Raw genomic sequence first — 14,224 nt, forward strand, 5'->3', positions numbered from 1 at the left:
CTTATAATTATTTATTAATCAAAGAATCACCATGCAGTTATATTCTGCACAGCTCGATCTGTCTATATACATTAATATTAATACGTTAGTGAATAATTATACTGTCATTACATATAATTATGAGCAGTCATAATACTTTATACATAAATTATATGACGTGTACATACAGTAGAACCTCGCTAATCCTGTAATAATAAAATAATAACTTCACATCACAAAATCAATCGTAATTTTATAGTATAATTATATACACATTCAGAATAAATGCCAGATTCTACATATTATATATAATCTGCAATTAGTTACTGGTATTTGATCAGATAAGCTGGATAAGCCTTGTCGTTATCATATGTCATGAACACTTGAGATCCGTTTGTGTCACCAGTCACAGAGTCGTAATCCATATTAGTAAAGTGTACTTTTCCACCCGCAGATCCACGTGGTTTTTGAGGCGGCTTACGAAGGCTCCCATTTGAAACACATCTGTAGCTATCTCCAGTGAGAACTTTGACGAAAAAAATTTCTTTACAACCATCGTATGTAGTGTAGGAATAGTTGTTAGAATAGCTTGCATTGACTGCGAAGTAATTGGCTGTTCCCCACATTCCCTGGTTACTGTACCTCATGTCGAACCCATTCTCTCCTTCATAAATGAGTTTAGGATCGTTGCTGCGGGTACCATGAAAAAGCTCTTTTTCATTGACATTTCCATTGTTCTTCAGATGCAACCTCTTCTTGTGGGCACAATAGGCTTCCCACAACCAGGTATTTTGGATCCTTGAAATAGATACAATACGACTAGTAGACAGCGTAGCTTGAAATTTTTGCTCCACCCTGGTCCATTCGGGAGTTTTCGGTGACACTGGGAACACCTCTGTGGTTAGATTTTGGTCTTGCCATTCAGGTGGAGTGGAGATCTCTGCGTCAGCACGTTCCAGTTGATGGTCGATGATGAGTTGCTGTACTGTCTTCACCACAACTTGCACATCACTATTGATACCCTCCAGGGTTACCAAACTCTGTTTTTTAGACCCAACCTGGCTCTCAGTGACACTGAAACCAACTTGGTGCTTGAGAGCAACATTCTCAAGCTTGCTGGAAAATTGATGAGATAAGGCAAACCTAATGTTAATGTCCTCTGTCTGCATATAGCTGTCTAGTTTCTTTTTAAGTTTGGTTTTGGCAGCCTCCAGAGAGTCCCTAGGTCCACGCAGGGTTACACACACTTCCTGCTGGCCAGATGAAGGGTCACATATTTTGGGTGCAAGAGTAGCAGGAGGGTTAGGCTGATCAGGCCTAGTTGATCTTGGGTACGTACACACCACACATAACTCCTCTTGAAGTTTATATGTAAACTGCAAAAAGTTGGAGGTTGAAAACACCGATCGAAACATGGGTTTGACTGTTAGCTGCTCTTGTCCGACACTCGATTCGATTGGTTGAATCACTTGCGTTATCAGTGGTTGTTCAGCAACAAGAATGGCTGCTGGAGTGCCACTCAGCTTTAGGCCACTCTGAGGCTTCTTGAGGGGGTAAACTTTGATTCTACAATTCCGAGCAATGCTGTTAGCATGCGAAAGGTACGTAGTGTACTTAAAGTGTGAGTTCAGTACTAGACCAACAACCTCATTATTGCTGGTAAGGATCTTGCTGGTCATGGTGCACTCTCCAAGGAACTTCTGTATTTCCTCCTCAGCTGTGTCTAGTTCTTCACTGCAGTCCTCAGGAGCAGTTAACTCAGCCTCAAAGATGGTAGATTGACATTTTATATAGAAGTACACGGCTAATGGCCACAGAAATTCTTTTTTATCTTTTCTGAGGGTGTTGGCTGCAATAGGCGTGAGCGGAATAGTTTTTGTGATAGTGGCTGTTTGCGAGATCTCTTCTCCAATTTGAAAGACTTCAGATTCCTCACCCACAACATAGATAGTGGTTGTAGTTACTTCATCCTTCGGAATTGATTGTTGTCTGGCTTCCTTACTAATAATGTCTATGACAATGTTACAAGTTCTTTCCTTGTCTTTCTTGATTTGATCCCACCGTCTTTTCCACATATGGTAGTATTTGCTCTCATAGTTAACTTCGAATTTGCCAGTGGTGATACTGTTTCTGATTCCTACCAATTTTTCGTACACTGGCTCCACACTCTTAATTGGACCCCTGATGAGAATTGAGAATGGTTCAGACTCACTCTTTGATCTTACGATACGCAGTTCATTACAATCTTCCTTAAGTTCTTCGAAGTCTTGCTTGTGTCTTATAAAGAGCTGTTGGTGGGTGGTGAGGGGAATGAATTTGGTTATCTCATGACAGCTGTCAACTTTGTCTAGTATCTCAGCTGCACAATCACAAACTTCATTCTTTGTGAGACCATGGATCATCAAAAAATCATCACGGTTGATGATTCTAACACGATAACTCATCTCAAGCTCAGATTTGATCTCATTAAGCCTGATCGACCTTGCTGCTCCCTTGCGTAGAGTTAGTTTCCTATGAGAACTTTCAACTTGCTCTAAACACGAGCACACAGTCTGAAACACCTCGCGATGCTTGCTACAGACGATCACGCTAATCTCTGTTTCATCTTCTTCAGATCGTGACCGTTGTTTACGAGCAGGGGCTTTTTGCTCCTGTATTATCCATATCACTTCATCTGACACAGGCTTCAAAACCACATCTTTAATTTGCGATACAAATCTTCTGTTTTGATAGACAAAGCGGCGAGTGGAGACTTGAGAGAGAAAATCGCCCCTGATCAGTGCCTGTCCTGTTTGAATAGCTTGGGGATTTCCTTTAAGGAATACTGTGCTTTTTCTTACAACAAACTCTGCAGAAAGAGAGGATAATTGTTCTCGTGCTTTGTGGTCTGTCTTGTGTAGGTAGATAAGGTATGCAGTTTCCTCAGGAGAGCATTGAACAGGGATTTTCTGAGAGGTAGCTGTTTCCATTCGTTCCCTTAGGGCAGTACATACACTTGCACATTCCTGTTGCAAGTAACTCTTAACTAAAACATTGGATTCCTTTTGTTCTATGTCCACGAATGGTGCGTTCAATGTTGAGATGAGTTCATCGCATACCTCGCTTGATATATTGGTAATGTTCTCAGTGAACAATCCTTGTTTAAGGGCAAAACTAGCGATCTCAGTACTAGATTTGGACAGGGAGTATAGGACAACACTAGGTCTTGTATCATGAGAGAAAATACACACTTGTAGATTTTCAATACAGAATCTCTCTTTAGCTGATCTAAGAAGCGGTTGTGCAAGACTGATATTCAATTCCAAAGTTTCGATATCACCCAGGGCTGATTCCAGTTCCTGCCTAGCAAATTGAAGATTTCTGTTGTCGCCCACAAGTCCAATGAAAGCAGACGACTCATCATAGCCCGTTAGCCTTACATTGTACTTCTGCTGGAGCATGCCTGGTAGGTCTTGTCTGAGAACAACCAGAGAAGTCTTTTTGTTCCTGTAGGATGAGTGGTATCACATAATTAATTATGAACAGTGTGTATATACTTACTTCTAGTAAATATTAATAATCACTCTTTAATTGCACTTATTAAATACATTGCTACCCACCTGTCCTGTATGGTGAGCTCCCGGTACACCTCGCCAGTCACTCTACTGTAAGCACTGGCTATGGCTTCGGGCGATCCAGTGAAGAATATGGTTCGACTAATCATGTCCTCCCTGATGTGTATACCTGGGTTGGTCTTGTACGGCTCAATAACATCCTGATAAAGCATTCGACCTGAAGGTCCAGCAATCATCAGACGATTCCAGTCAGCTGGGGAGAGTGTGAGACTGGATTCTGATCCTGGAGGGTGTGGGTGTGTGATTCTAGAAGATTGCAGGGAAGTAGGCACCGTCACTGATGGTGGGGGAAACGACATTGAGGAAGGAGGTATGATCTCTTGAAGGTATGGTGTATTCGCTGCTAGAGTAGGCACACTGTGTTGATGATCAAATGGAATCTTTACTTCTTTATTCACTGTTCTTCCTGAGGTGATTACATTGGCCTGGATGGCTTTACCATAACGAGACATTCCATTCAGTCGCTTTACAACATTGTGTGCATCTTCATTACTGGGGAGATACAGCATAACTCTCGAAGGAGGTGACGTCAGCCGCTCGACTTTAACCCCTGATACCCCAACCATTGTTTTTAGTTCTTCAGCAGAAACAAGAGAGTCCACATGGTCTAATGAGACTGTCCGCTGACTGCCAAGAGCGAAAGAAGGCGTGGGGGCTTGAGGTACAGAGGGCTTGATGAATTGACCTCCCTTCAGTGATACATTTATGGTGCAACCATCTAGTACCTTCTTATCAAGACCATGTACAGCTTTCTCTGCAGCCATAAGGGTGCTGTATTGTGCCAATGCATATCGATTCTTTACGTCAAAGATTTTGGGCGGTTGAGGCAGTTCACCAAATATTCTAAGACGTTCAACCAATTGTTCGTTAGTTAGGCTTCGAGGAAGACATGTAAGCTTCACAGTAAACTGCTGTTTGGTGTTGTATGGGGGAGTGGCTGGCACATGAATATGTGGGGTTGATTTCTCGCTATTGCTGGGCTGTCTGGCCAAATTTACTTTAATTGAATACTTGTTCAGCAGGAGAGTTTTAGCCATTTGTTTGATAGCCGCCTCAGCCGAGCTTCGATCCGAGAAAGTAATAAAGCCAAATCCTTTTGACTTTCCGCTCTCTTTGTCTTTGATTATATCAAACCCGACTATATTCGCTTTGAATGACGAAAAATGATTCATTAGCTGATTATCAGTCACAAACTTCGGTATAGATCCAACAAACACTTTTGCTGTGTTTTTCTTTTTTAATAGTGGTTTTTCTTTCTCTGAATCCTGTTCCTGTGGGTCTTTTGTATCAATGGTCATCTGTACAAACAATGAAGGAAGCATATACAATCACACCTTTGTGTTGGATGCGCAAAATTAGTTTTTGTATGTCACACTACATCCATACATGTACATTGTCTACGTACACGTATACGTTGGGATATTCTCAATTTGCAATTTTAAGTGGCAGATTATTGCCTATAATATTACAATAATTATTATGATTACGTTTCCACAAGAACGTACAAAGTGGATGTCCTCGGAAGAGGCATGACTATCTTGAGACATTGCACTAGACACTGCACTAGACACTGTGGAACAAAGCATATAGGAGGAGAGCAAATTACAACTTATACATACCTTCAGGTATCCAGCACACATTGTTAAGAGCTCCACTGTCATTAGTCGATCGCTCCTGTAGTGAATCACATGATCACAATAAGGAGGTGAGGCCATACAGCAATTGAGTAAGATACCTGATTGACATCAAGCATCCATTCTCCATCTACCACAAACTTGTACTCGTGTCTCCCTTCAGATAGAGGTACAGTGGCGGTAAACACACCCAACTTGGAACAACTGTAAGTGATACAAATACTTCATTCAATTGTTGGACTTGATTGGATTATTATAACAATACATGTAGATAGAGACAGTGATTATTAGCGCCACCAAATTAAAACATGCACATCTGCTTGTAATAATATAAGATGTGGATGTATATAATGGTTAAATTATATACATGTAAATCTACAATATAGTTCGAACATACAGAGGATGAAGAATACTAGCTGAAATAGCTATTTGATGACTGGCAATGACCAAAAGCAAGGGATGCGAATGGATCTGCTACAAAGTTAGATTCAACACGTCTATTTGTATTGAGAAAAGCCCTTGATAACCACCTAAGCAAATCTATACACCATTGCTCCAATGACATATGACACATTAAGAAAGCACCGGGTGCGAGAATGCCTTTTGCCTCAGATTAGGTACGACACCACCTAATCTGCTACCATATACAGTAGAACCTCGATTATCCAGACACCTTCGGCTTGGTTCCAGAGGCATGCCGGATAACTGAATGACTGGAATCGAATGGATAAACCATGCCTTGATCAACCCACTTAATTGATAAACAGCAGTACAAATTTAGTGCACCTGGGGGCCACTGTAGAAGCGCATGCGATAAACATGCCTGTGTCCATGGAGATAAACATGCCTGTGTCCATGGAAACAGCTGCTAATTGCGCTGTGCATTAAGGGACACGCCATTTTGCAGATATAACGGATAATCGAGGTTTCAAATAATGGAGGATGGATAATCGAGGTTCTACTGTAGTGCCGCCGTTTTACGCGAATTGACCTTGAACCTCGAAAATTATGCTCCTCAAAATTTGGAATCAGGCATTGTTTACTTCCGGTATTGTAAACACAATTTTTTCTCAAATTTGGCGCTATACGATAATCAATTCACTGTAGCTTTTTCAGCTAAACAGTTCGTAGGAATTCATACAGCTTACTAGAGTCGATGTTATGAAAAAGTCGATGTTTACATAACATTAGAGTAGGCCTATTCTGTGTTTTATAGTAAGTCGACCTTTACTAAATTTCATTTTAACGGTAAATTTGCCGGAGCTTAGCGCCTAGGGAGCTGGCCGCGAGGGGTGCTGCACAGAATATACTGGAGAAACCCAATGAGTGACTACTAATGAACTAAGGTCAGCCTGCCCTGTGCAGCCCCACTCCTCCTAACCGGCCCTACACTGGGACTCGACTCTCCAGTTTACATTAAATTGAAATTAAATCGTATTAGTAAAGGTCGACTTACTACAAAACACAGAATAGGCCTACTCTAATGTTATGGTAAACATAGACTCTTTCATAACATCGACTCTTTATAACATCGACTTCATCATAAGATTGACTCATGACACAAACGGCAAAATATCGACCTTTATGAGGTCGACTCTTGTAAACATCGACCTTTATGACGTCGACTCTTTTTAAAACATCGACCTTTATGACGTCGACTCCATTTTATAACATCGTCTCTTTTTGGATTTTGACACAAATGGCACCCCATACCCTACAGCCTTTTCAAAGCTTGTATGAGCTACAGAAGCAGTTAGCAAAGCTCCAAGATTCATTTGCGAAGCAGAAATTGACTCAGAGCATATATTTGATTGGCAATCGAAACCTCTCAACAAAGACCACTTGTCTATAACGGCCAAAAAGGCTGTTCCCCAATGTTTATGGAGGTTCCACTGTCAGTAGATCTAGTTTACTAAGGGAGTGGTGAAACTTGACATGGCACCCCAGATATAAAAGTAAGGGGCAGGACCAGTTGATACTACTTTGGTGTACGACCGAGTGCTGAACGATGATGAAGACAGTGATGAACAAACGTAGGTCAACGATTGAGGGGAACGCACACTAATTTACCGAACTTGTGGCGATGAACATTGCACTTTACGGAGGTAGTACCATTATTCAGATTCTGAATTCTGCAGTTCATGTTCAACGGACACCAGGCCCCTAGCGTTACAATAGAAAAAACCGAACGGCCTGGAAAAGAGGCTACGGTAAAAACCGTTTGCTCATGAAAATTCATATTGATGATTTTTTTTATAAAATGCATGATTGAAGTGACTATAATCAAATCGGTGTATTATTCTGTATGACAAGTATCAATCTTCAAAATACTGTATAGTGCGAAAGAAATTTTCGAGGCACTTATATTTCATGGAATGGTCTCTAAAAGCGTTTCGTTGCACATGTTCGCGGAATAACTGCTTACCGGAAGCCACGCCTTTAAATCTTTGCACGTTATAGCAGATAATTCTAATTAAAGAAAAATTTTTGTGGACTTAATTTTCGTGTAAGATTGCTAACCCATGAAATCCGCGAAAATGAAGCCCCTCGAACATTTCGCGCTATACAGTATCTTCCAATGGAAGCTCTGAGCGATTATTAAGTTACTAAAAACAACAAACTAGTACAGTGTAGTCAAAATAAACTTCCAAAACTTCCAAAAATGCTTCTAGCTGTTAAGGTTGCGGTAAACAGTTTGCTCATGAATATTCATTATAATGATTTTTGTGAAACTACTAGGAGCATGCAGAGCATGTTTGGGGCGAGCGAGCAATTTGTGTTTGTTGTACAGTGCATGATGTGGTAATTTAAGTTTATTTATCGAATGAAATGAAATTAGTAACAGTGATTGTGTAACAGTGAATAAAAACCGAGTAGTCTGATGCAGTGGATTAGATACGACTTCCCTGTGCCAGCTGTATACCCGTGACAATTATTCTGAGTAGTGTAGAGTTGTTGTGGTCTTTGACTGTGGTGTAACATCAAGATTCAAGGTGAAACATATGTATGAGTGAAAGTTCAGCATGAAAGAGCTGGCTATACAAACTAACATGAGGAGCAAGGTTAGGAGCAAGGAGATATTATCACTTCTTGCTGGAACCAAATTACAAGATAGTATACTGTGAACAATCCTTGCCGGGTAAGTAAGTTACTCTGACCTGTTGTAAGCGTGCCAGTGTGGCCTCAGAAGTTTCCATCTGAGCTGGTCTGACCTGCCAGAGTGCTGTATTGTCTAAAGGTGCATGTGCAACTTCAGAAGTCTCCACCTGAGCTGCTCTGACCTGTCGTAGTGACTGGTCTCGATCTCTGTTTTGTTCTGTTGAGCTAGCAGGTTTATTATCACAAAAACACAAGACTTGGAAGTGAAACATGGCAAGTAAGCTGCTGTGACCTCCTGCAGGCGTGCCTGTGTGACCTTAGGCTCAGAAGGTCCCCATCTGAGCTGCTCTGACCTGCTGTAGGTGTGCTTGTAGCCTCAAGAGTCTGTGTCTTGTCTGAGCCTTTGTCTGAGTGTAGCTAGCTCTTGTGCCCATGCGCAGCTTTCACGTAAAAGTTGGTAAAGGGTCACGAGTACAAAAAACAAATATCGTGCCGGTCCACGACACACACAGACAAAATTGCACTAACTCGCTTCGCTCGCCCCAATAAATGCCATGATAAAAATACACATGATAAATATATTGGTGTATGACAAGTACGTATCAGTCTTCAAAACATTTTCCAGTAGAAGCTCTGAGCGGTCATCAAGTTACTAGAAACAACACAAAACTAGTACAACAATGTAGTCATTTTAAACTTCCAAAAACACTTCTAGCTCTGTGTTCTTGCTCTTATATGATGCTTCTTATCATTCTGGAGGGCGGGTCGAAGAGTTTTTTTCTTTCCAGGCCAACAAACTCTCACAAAATAATAATAATTATGTAGACTAACTCCACTTAAAATGGTGGTCAGAGCCAAGGAAAACAGCCTCTTGTGAGCTTTTAGTAGCCTTTTTTCGAAATATCTCTTCGACCCGCCCTGCATATAGTGAAGCTACAGTAGACTGTACCTAAGCTTTATAGTAAAAATGTCTATTCGAGCCATGAAATGACTACTGCGTTTCAGCTGGACTTTCAGCTCATTCTAAGATCACTAGATCTAGCTCATGAATAATTAATGAGCAAACGGTTGACCGTAACCTTAACTTACCATACTGGAGGGCAGCTCGAAGCATTGTTTTCTTTCCAGGCCAAGAAACACTCACAAAATATTTTAAATGGCTGTCAGAGCCAAGAAAAACAGCCTTCTGAGAGCTTTCAGTAGACAGTAAGTGTCTATTCGATCTATAAAATGACTACTGCATTTCAACTGGAGTTTCAGTTTATTCCAGTGGCTCACGAATTAAGTTTAACTGTACCAAGGGAGAGACAAGACTGCCATCCAGATATGCGATTGTACACACTTAGCCTCGATTCCAGGCCGATTAAAATACGGCCTGGTACCTATTGCAGGGGTGATAGTGCGCATGCGTTAGTTTATTCACCAGAATCTGGGGAATCCCCTTTTTCTTCCTTCATCAGCTTAGCTCTCTATTGCGTTGTTCCAGAAGGCTTTCACACTAGTCTGAAGCCAGAAGAGGTTCTCATCTACCTCTATGACGGTTGTATGGTCAGGATGTCTTACCTTGGATCTGTACAGGCTATGGGAAGTGTATGGTGCCTCAAACTGCCACTTGCAAAGACAACCCGGCTATAGGACCATCCTAGACGTAGATGAGAGCCTCTTCTGTCTTAAAACTAGTGTTCAAGCCTTCTAGACCAACGCAATAGACGGCATAAGCCACAGCTTCACAGAACTCAGTCTTTGAGATAAAGTATTACGGAACATATTCTTAGTAAACGGACTAATTTCCGGATAATTTACTAAGGTTTTACGTTCGTGGTACGATTACCCATATTCTGGGTAATTTGAAGCGCATGCGCACTATCACCCCTGCAATAGGTACCAGGCCGTATTTTAATCGGCCTTGAATCGAGGCTAGTACACACTCATACAATGGCTTAATGAGTGATTAATACTCATTAAGTACATGTATGTATGTCATTGTGCGAATTTCTTACCATCGACTAGTCTCGCGAGCAGCCGTCGAAGGGGGAAGGACGTCTGATCGAACCAGCTGCTTTTCCATGGCCCTGTTTCGGAATGCTGTCGCATCAATCAGATTGCCAGATTTCTAATAATTAAAGAGTGTGGTTTTACGTAATCGGTAGAAAGGAAGTCTGCGCTATAAAGATAAGCAGCTAGCAGAAGCCTAGAAGCTAGATTACTCTGCACAAAAAAGTCAGCTGCTGCTATTCGTGACAGTGTTGCTGCCACAAAGCTAGGTTATAAGGAGCTCAAACCCAATCAAAAGCTTGCTGTAAGTGAAAGATTTTGTGAAAGAGAATGTTGAATGGTAGATAGATGGTACCTAGAAACGTGTTTGTCTGGGAGCAGCTCTTGAGGGAACTATGCGTTCTGTAGTCCTTCTTGTAGAGAATAATACTCTTTGCAGACTATTTAAAATACTGTGCTTTAAAAAATTTGCATTTCATGCTTTGATGTGGCCACCCTTAATGATGTAGTTATATCAGCTAAGAGACCTGCAGGTAGTTGGCGCATGAATCTCATTAAAATGCCCATTTTAGAGCTGTAATAATAATTATTATCACCAATCAAGTATCATTTTTAAAAAGTAGAAAATATAATAAACTACTGCTTGATGTTAATAGTAATATTAGTTCCACCAGTAATAGATATGGTAGGCATAAAGTTCTCTTGGGAATCTTGTTGCTTGAGACACACGCTTAGACTTCGGTTCTTGCTCCTCAACTGTAGACACAGTCTTACAATTTAGAACATCATAGGTAGCTTGTTTGAGATTCGTTTGTAAGCTCTAACCCCGTCCGTGCTCGAGTGGCCTGTTCTGCTCATAATCAGTTCATCGACTTGAGCATCAAATAGTCTAGTTGCCGAAGACACTCTCAACGAATGATTGGTATAATGCCCATCATATCCTCCATCTTTCATCAGGTTGTACACCACTTTGGACAGGACATTGGACATTTTTCAAAAAATGCATAATACACACACTCAGTATAAGGCAGGTTTACGGTGGCCCTGAGCGCTACTCTAGTTGGTAGTTCATACTTGATAGTTCAAACGTGTAGTTGGTAGTTCGCAGTTGCTACTTGATAGTTCAAATGCGTAGTTGGTAGTTTGCAGTTGCTACTTGATAGTTCAAACACGTAGTTGGCAGTTGGGAGTTGGCAGTTGGCAGTTGGGAGTTGGGAGTTGGTAGTTGGTAGTTGGGAGTTGGGAGTTGGTAGTTGGCAGTTGGGAGTTGGTAGTTGGCAGTTGGCAGTTGGCAGTTCGTAGCCTTTAAACTTTGCAATAGCCTGCTTTTAAATTATGATACTGGGACCGATATCTAGCTGGCCTAAGACGGCAATATTAATTTTATATGTACACATCTAGGTAGGGAGATCATTTCAAGTCTAATCCTCATGTACCAGATCCCAGCAGGGAGGGGGGAATTATAGAAACAGGTTTTGCATGGCACTTTTAGATTATATTGAGGCTATTTAAAGTTATGGTTAAAAGATTAGAGGCAGTGCAAAGATCTACATGTACATGCTAACTGCAAAGTTTAAAGGTCACGAACTACCAACTGCCAACTCCCAACTGCGAACTACCAACTACCAACTGCCAACTGCGAACTACCAACTACCAACTGCCAACTCCCAACTGCGAACTACCAACTACCAACTGCCAACTGCCAACTGCCAACTGCCAACTGCCAACTACCAACTGGAGTAGCACTCAGGGCCACCGTACAGGTTAGTTCAATGTACTGTGTAATAATTATGCTAGTTAGTTCAATGTTCAAGGGCCTGTTATCAGTGACTCACTGATCACTAAATCGATTGGGAGGGAAGTTGCTTTTGAGGCCTTGCCTGTAGTTGAACGAGCTCCTCTGATGGCTGGGATTGAAGATCTTAAGAGTGAGAACGAGAGGTGGCATCTCAGCCAATTCATTGTGGAGGTATAGGGTTGGTCCCATTTTGCGGCCAGGAGGGTGGCAAGACGCTTGTAGGTGGATGTTGAAGCGGGGCGGAGTGTGTGGCTTCTGCACGACCACTAATTGACCGAGGCGCAGTCATGCCTCAGCAACAACACTCCTGGGGTTCTCAATACTACTAAGAAACCTAGTACACCTAGTCTAACTAATACTTTGTTCAATATTTAATATGACGTGTTCTGACAATACTTGACATTAATCAATTATTAGTAACTGTTTGACAACAATAATAATGATATTCATACACATGTCACATTCCTGAGTATCACGGAAAAACGGTGGGTTCGACCATAGATAAACGAAAGAAAGGGATAGGCAACACCCCACGTGATGCTAGATAAATGTAGGTAAATGCAGTGTGTGACGTCACACCCTCTGGTTGGAGGCGAGTTGCGCTCAAGAAAGTACACAATGATCACTATATCTGCTTATTTTTCTCGTAGGGGGCCTAAAAGAGAAATTCAAAGCAATCAGGCATCATGCACACATACACCCAGCACTACTGATAGCTACAGCTGCTATGTTAGTGCCGAGCTTTCTTTTATTCAGCTTGATTTGTGTGAAAAAACACCAAATTGTCAGTTTGTGTACCTCTATCTCCAATATGAAATAATTTTATAACATACATGTTTCACAGAATTAAAGTGTGTTTTTAACTGCATGGAACAAAGCATATTTTCCAGCTCTCAATGCAGTGAAGTAGTGGCAGCACCATATGAAACGTTTCTCCAAAGTCCAGAAAGTTTGCGTACCTCTCCTGCTCTTACTGTAGACTCGCAAGCCGTCACTGTTGCAGGCGAACAGTAGACTGGTCAAACTCCGTGTAGAGACTCGTGTAAGGTTTGCCACGATATTTGTGGCAACTAACTGCATGCGGTTACCGCAAGATCGTTGATAGTGACGTATCACTAGAAAACTCTACGTAGCACAGCAGTATAGTGACGTCACGAAAACCGCAGCCACTTAGAATCTATCTGATATGCTGACTGTGCAACACGAGTCTCTACACGGAGTTTGACCAGTCTACTGTTCCCCTGCAACAGTGACGGCTTGCGAGTCTACTCTTACTGTACATGGTAATCTAGTTTGAGGTGCTCTAAGACACAGTTTAGGTATTAGAAAGTGGAACACAAGTATCTTTATCTGTATTGTGTGATCGAAGAGATGGCATTTGAAGGACTTGGGAACAGACCTGTTATGGTTTGTAGAGAGTACTGACACCCCCTTTGGAGCTCACTTCCTCATCACTTTGCATAAGCAGCTCTAGATTAATAGCCTATGTCTAAGTGTATCTGGTGTCCTCAAGAGCACAGCTTGCTATAATACTACAAACTATAAAATCTTTACTGACATTTTGAGTGCACACACCCCTTTTTGGCCCCTTTTTAGCAACTCGCCTCATCCAAACGGAAGTGCTGGGCGTTGCCTATCCCTTTCTTTCGTTTATCTATGATTCAACCAGACGTCCTTCCCCCTTCGACGGCTGCTCGCGAGACTAACCATTGACCTTGTGGAAGCAAATCGCTGCCATAGGGTTAATGGTAGTTGGGCGGAGCCAAACCCTGGACGCTCACGGTGAGCGTCCAGGGTTTGGCTCTGCCCAACTAAGGTTAATGGTAGGATGAGCAGCACTATGCTCATACCGATATACATTTCTACATGATACTTAACTTGTGTCTACCTTTTAGCCATTGAAATCTTCTCCCAGCCATTGAAGCTACCACAAACAAATACTTCCTTGCCTCCTCCATCCCAGGAGAACTTGTGACTGAAATCCTCAATGCTAGCCATGTATTAAGCACACTAGCATGGCATGCAGTACAGTACAAGATATCGAGTACTAAGGCCACAACAAGAGGTAGTTCTCACCTAATGCGCATGCGCAAACCACACCCACT

The 14,224-nt window shown here is 41.8% G+C and overlaps 1 protein-coding gene across 1 annotated transcript; it reads right to left on the bottom strand.

Annotated features, from left to right (window-relative positions):
• Nucleotides 1–81: 81 nt before the first annotated feature.
• LOC135350419 (uncharacterized) lies at nt 82–14,208 on the bottom strand. Its single transcript, XM_064549199.1, has 6 exons — nt 14,008–14,208; nt 5,329–5,431; nt 5,213–5,267; nt 5,099–5,163; nt 3,579–4,891; nt 82–3,465 (listed from the first exon to the last, which is right to left on the bottom strand). The coding sequence occupies exons 1-6, from the start codon at nt 14,115–14,117 to the stop codon at nt 303–305; spliced, it is 4,809 nt and encodes a 1,602-aa protein (XP_064405269.1). The 5' UTR covers nt 14,118–14,208; the 3' UTR covers nt 82–302.
• Between the last annotated feature and the right edge of the window lie 16 nt (nt 14,209–14,224).

This window comes from Halichondria panicea, chromosome 16 (assembly GCF_963675165.1).
Source record: "Halichondria panicea chromosome 16, odHalPani1.1, whole genome shotgun sequence".
NCBI classification, from domain to species: Eukaryota; Metazoa; Porifera; class Demospongiae; order Suberitida; family Halichondriidae; genus Halichondria; species Halichondria panicea.

Excerpts from the sequence above, each read along its gene's own strand:
- LOC135350419 (XM_064549199.1), bottom strand. The coding sequence starts at position 14,117 with ATGGCTAGCATTGAGGATTTCAGTCACAAGTTCTCCTGGGATGGAGGA. Across the intron at positions 5,164-5,212 it reads TGTGTGCTGGATACCTGAAG|TGTCTAGTGCAGTGTCTAGT; the intron begins GTATGTATAAGT and ends TTTGTTCCACAG. Across the intron at positions 3,466-3,578 it reads GAGCTCACCATACAGGACAG|GAACAAAAAGACTTCTCTGG; the intron begins GTGGGTAGCAAT and ends CTCATCCTACAG.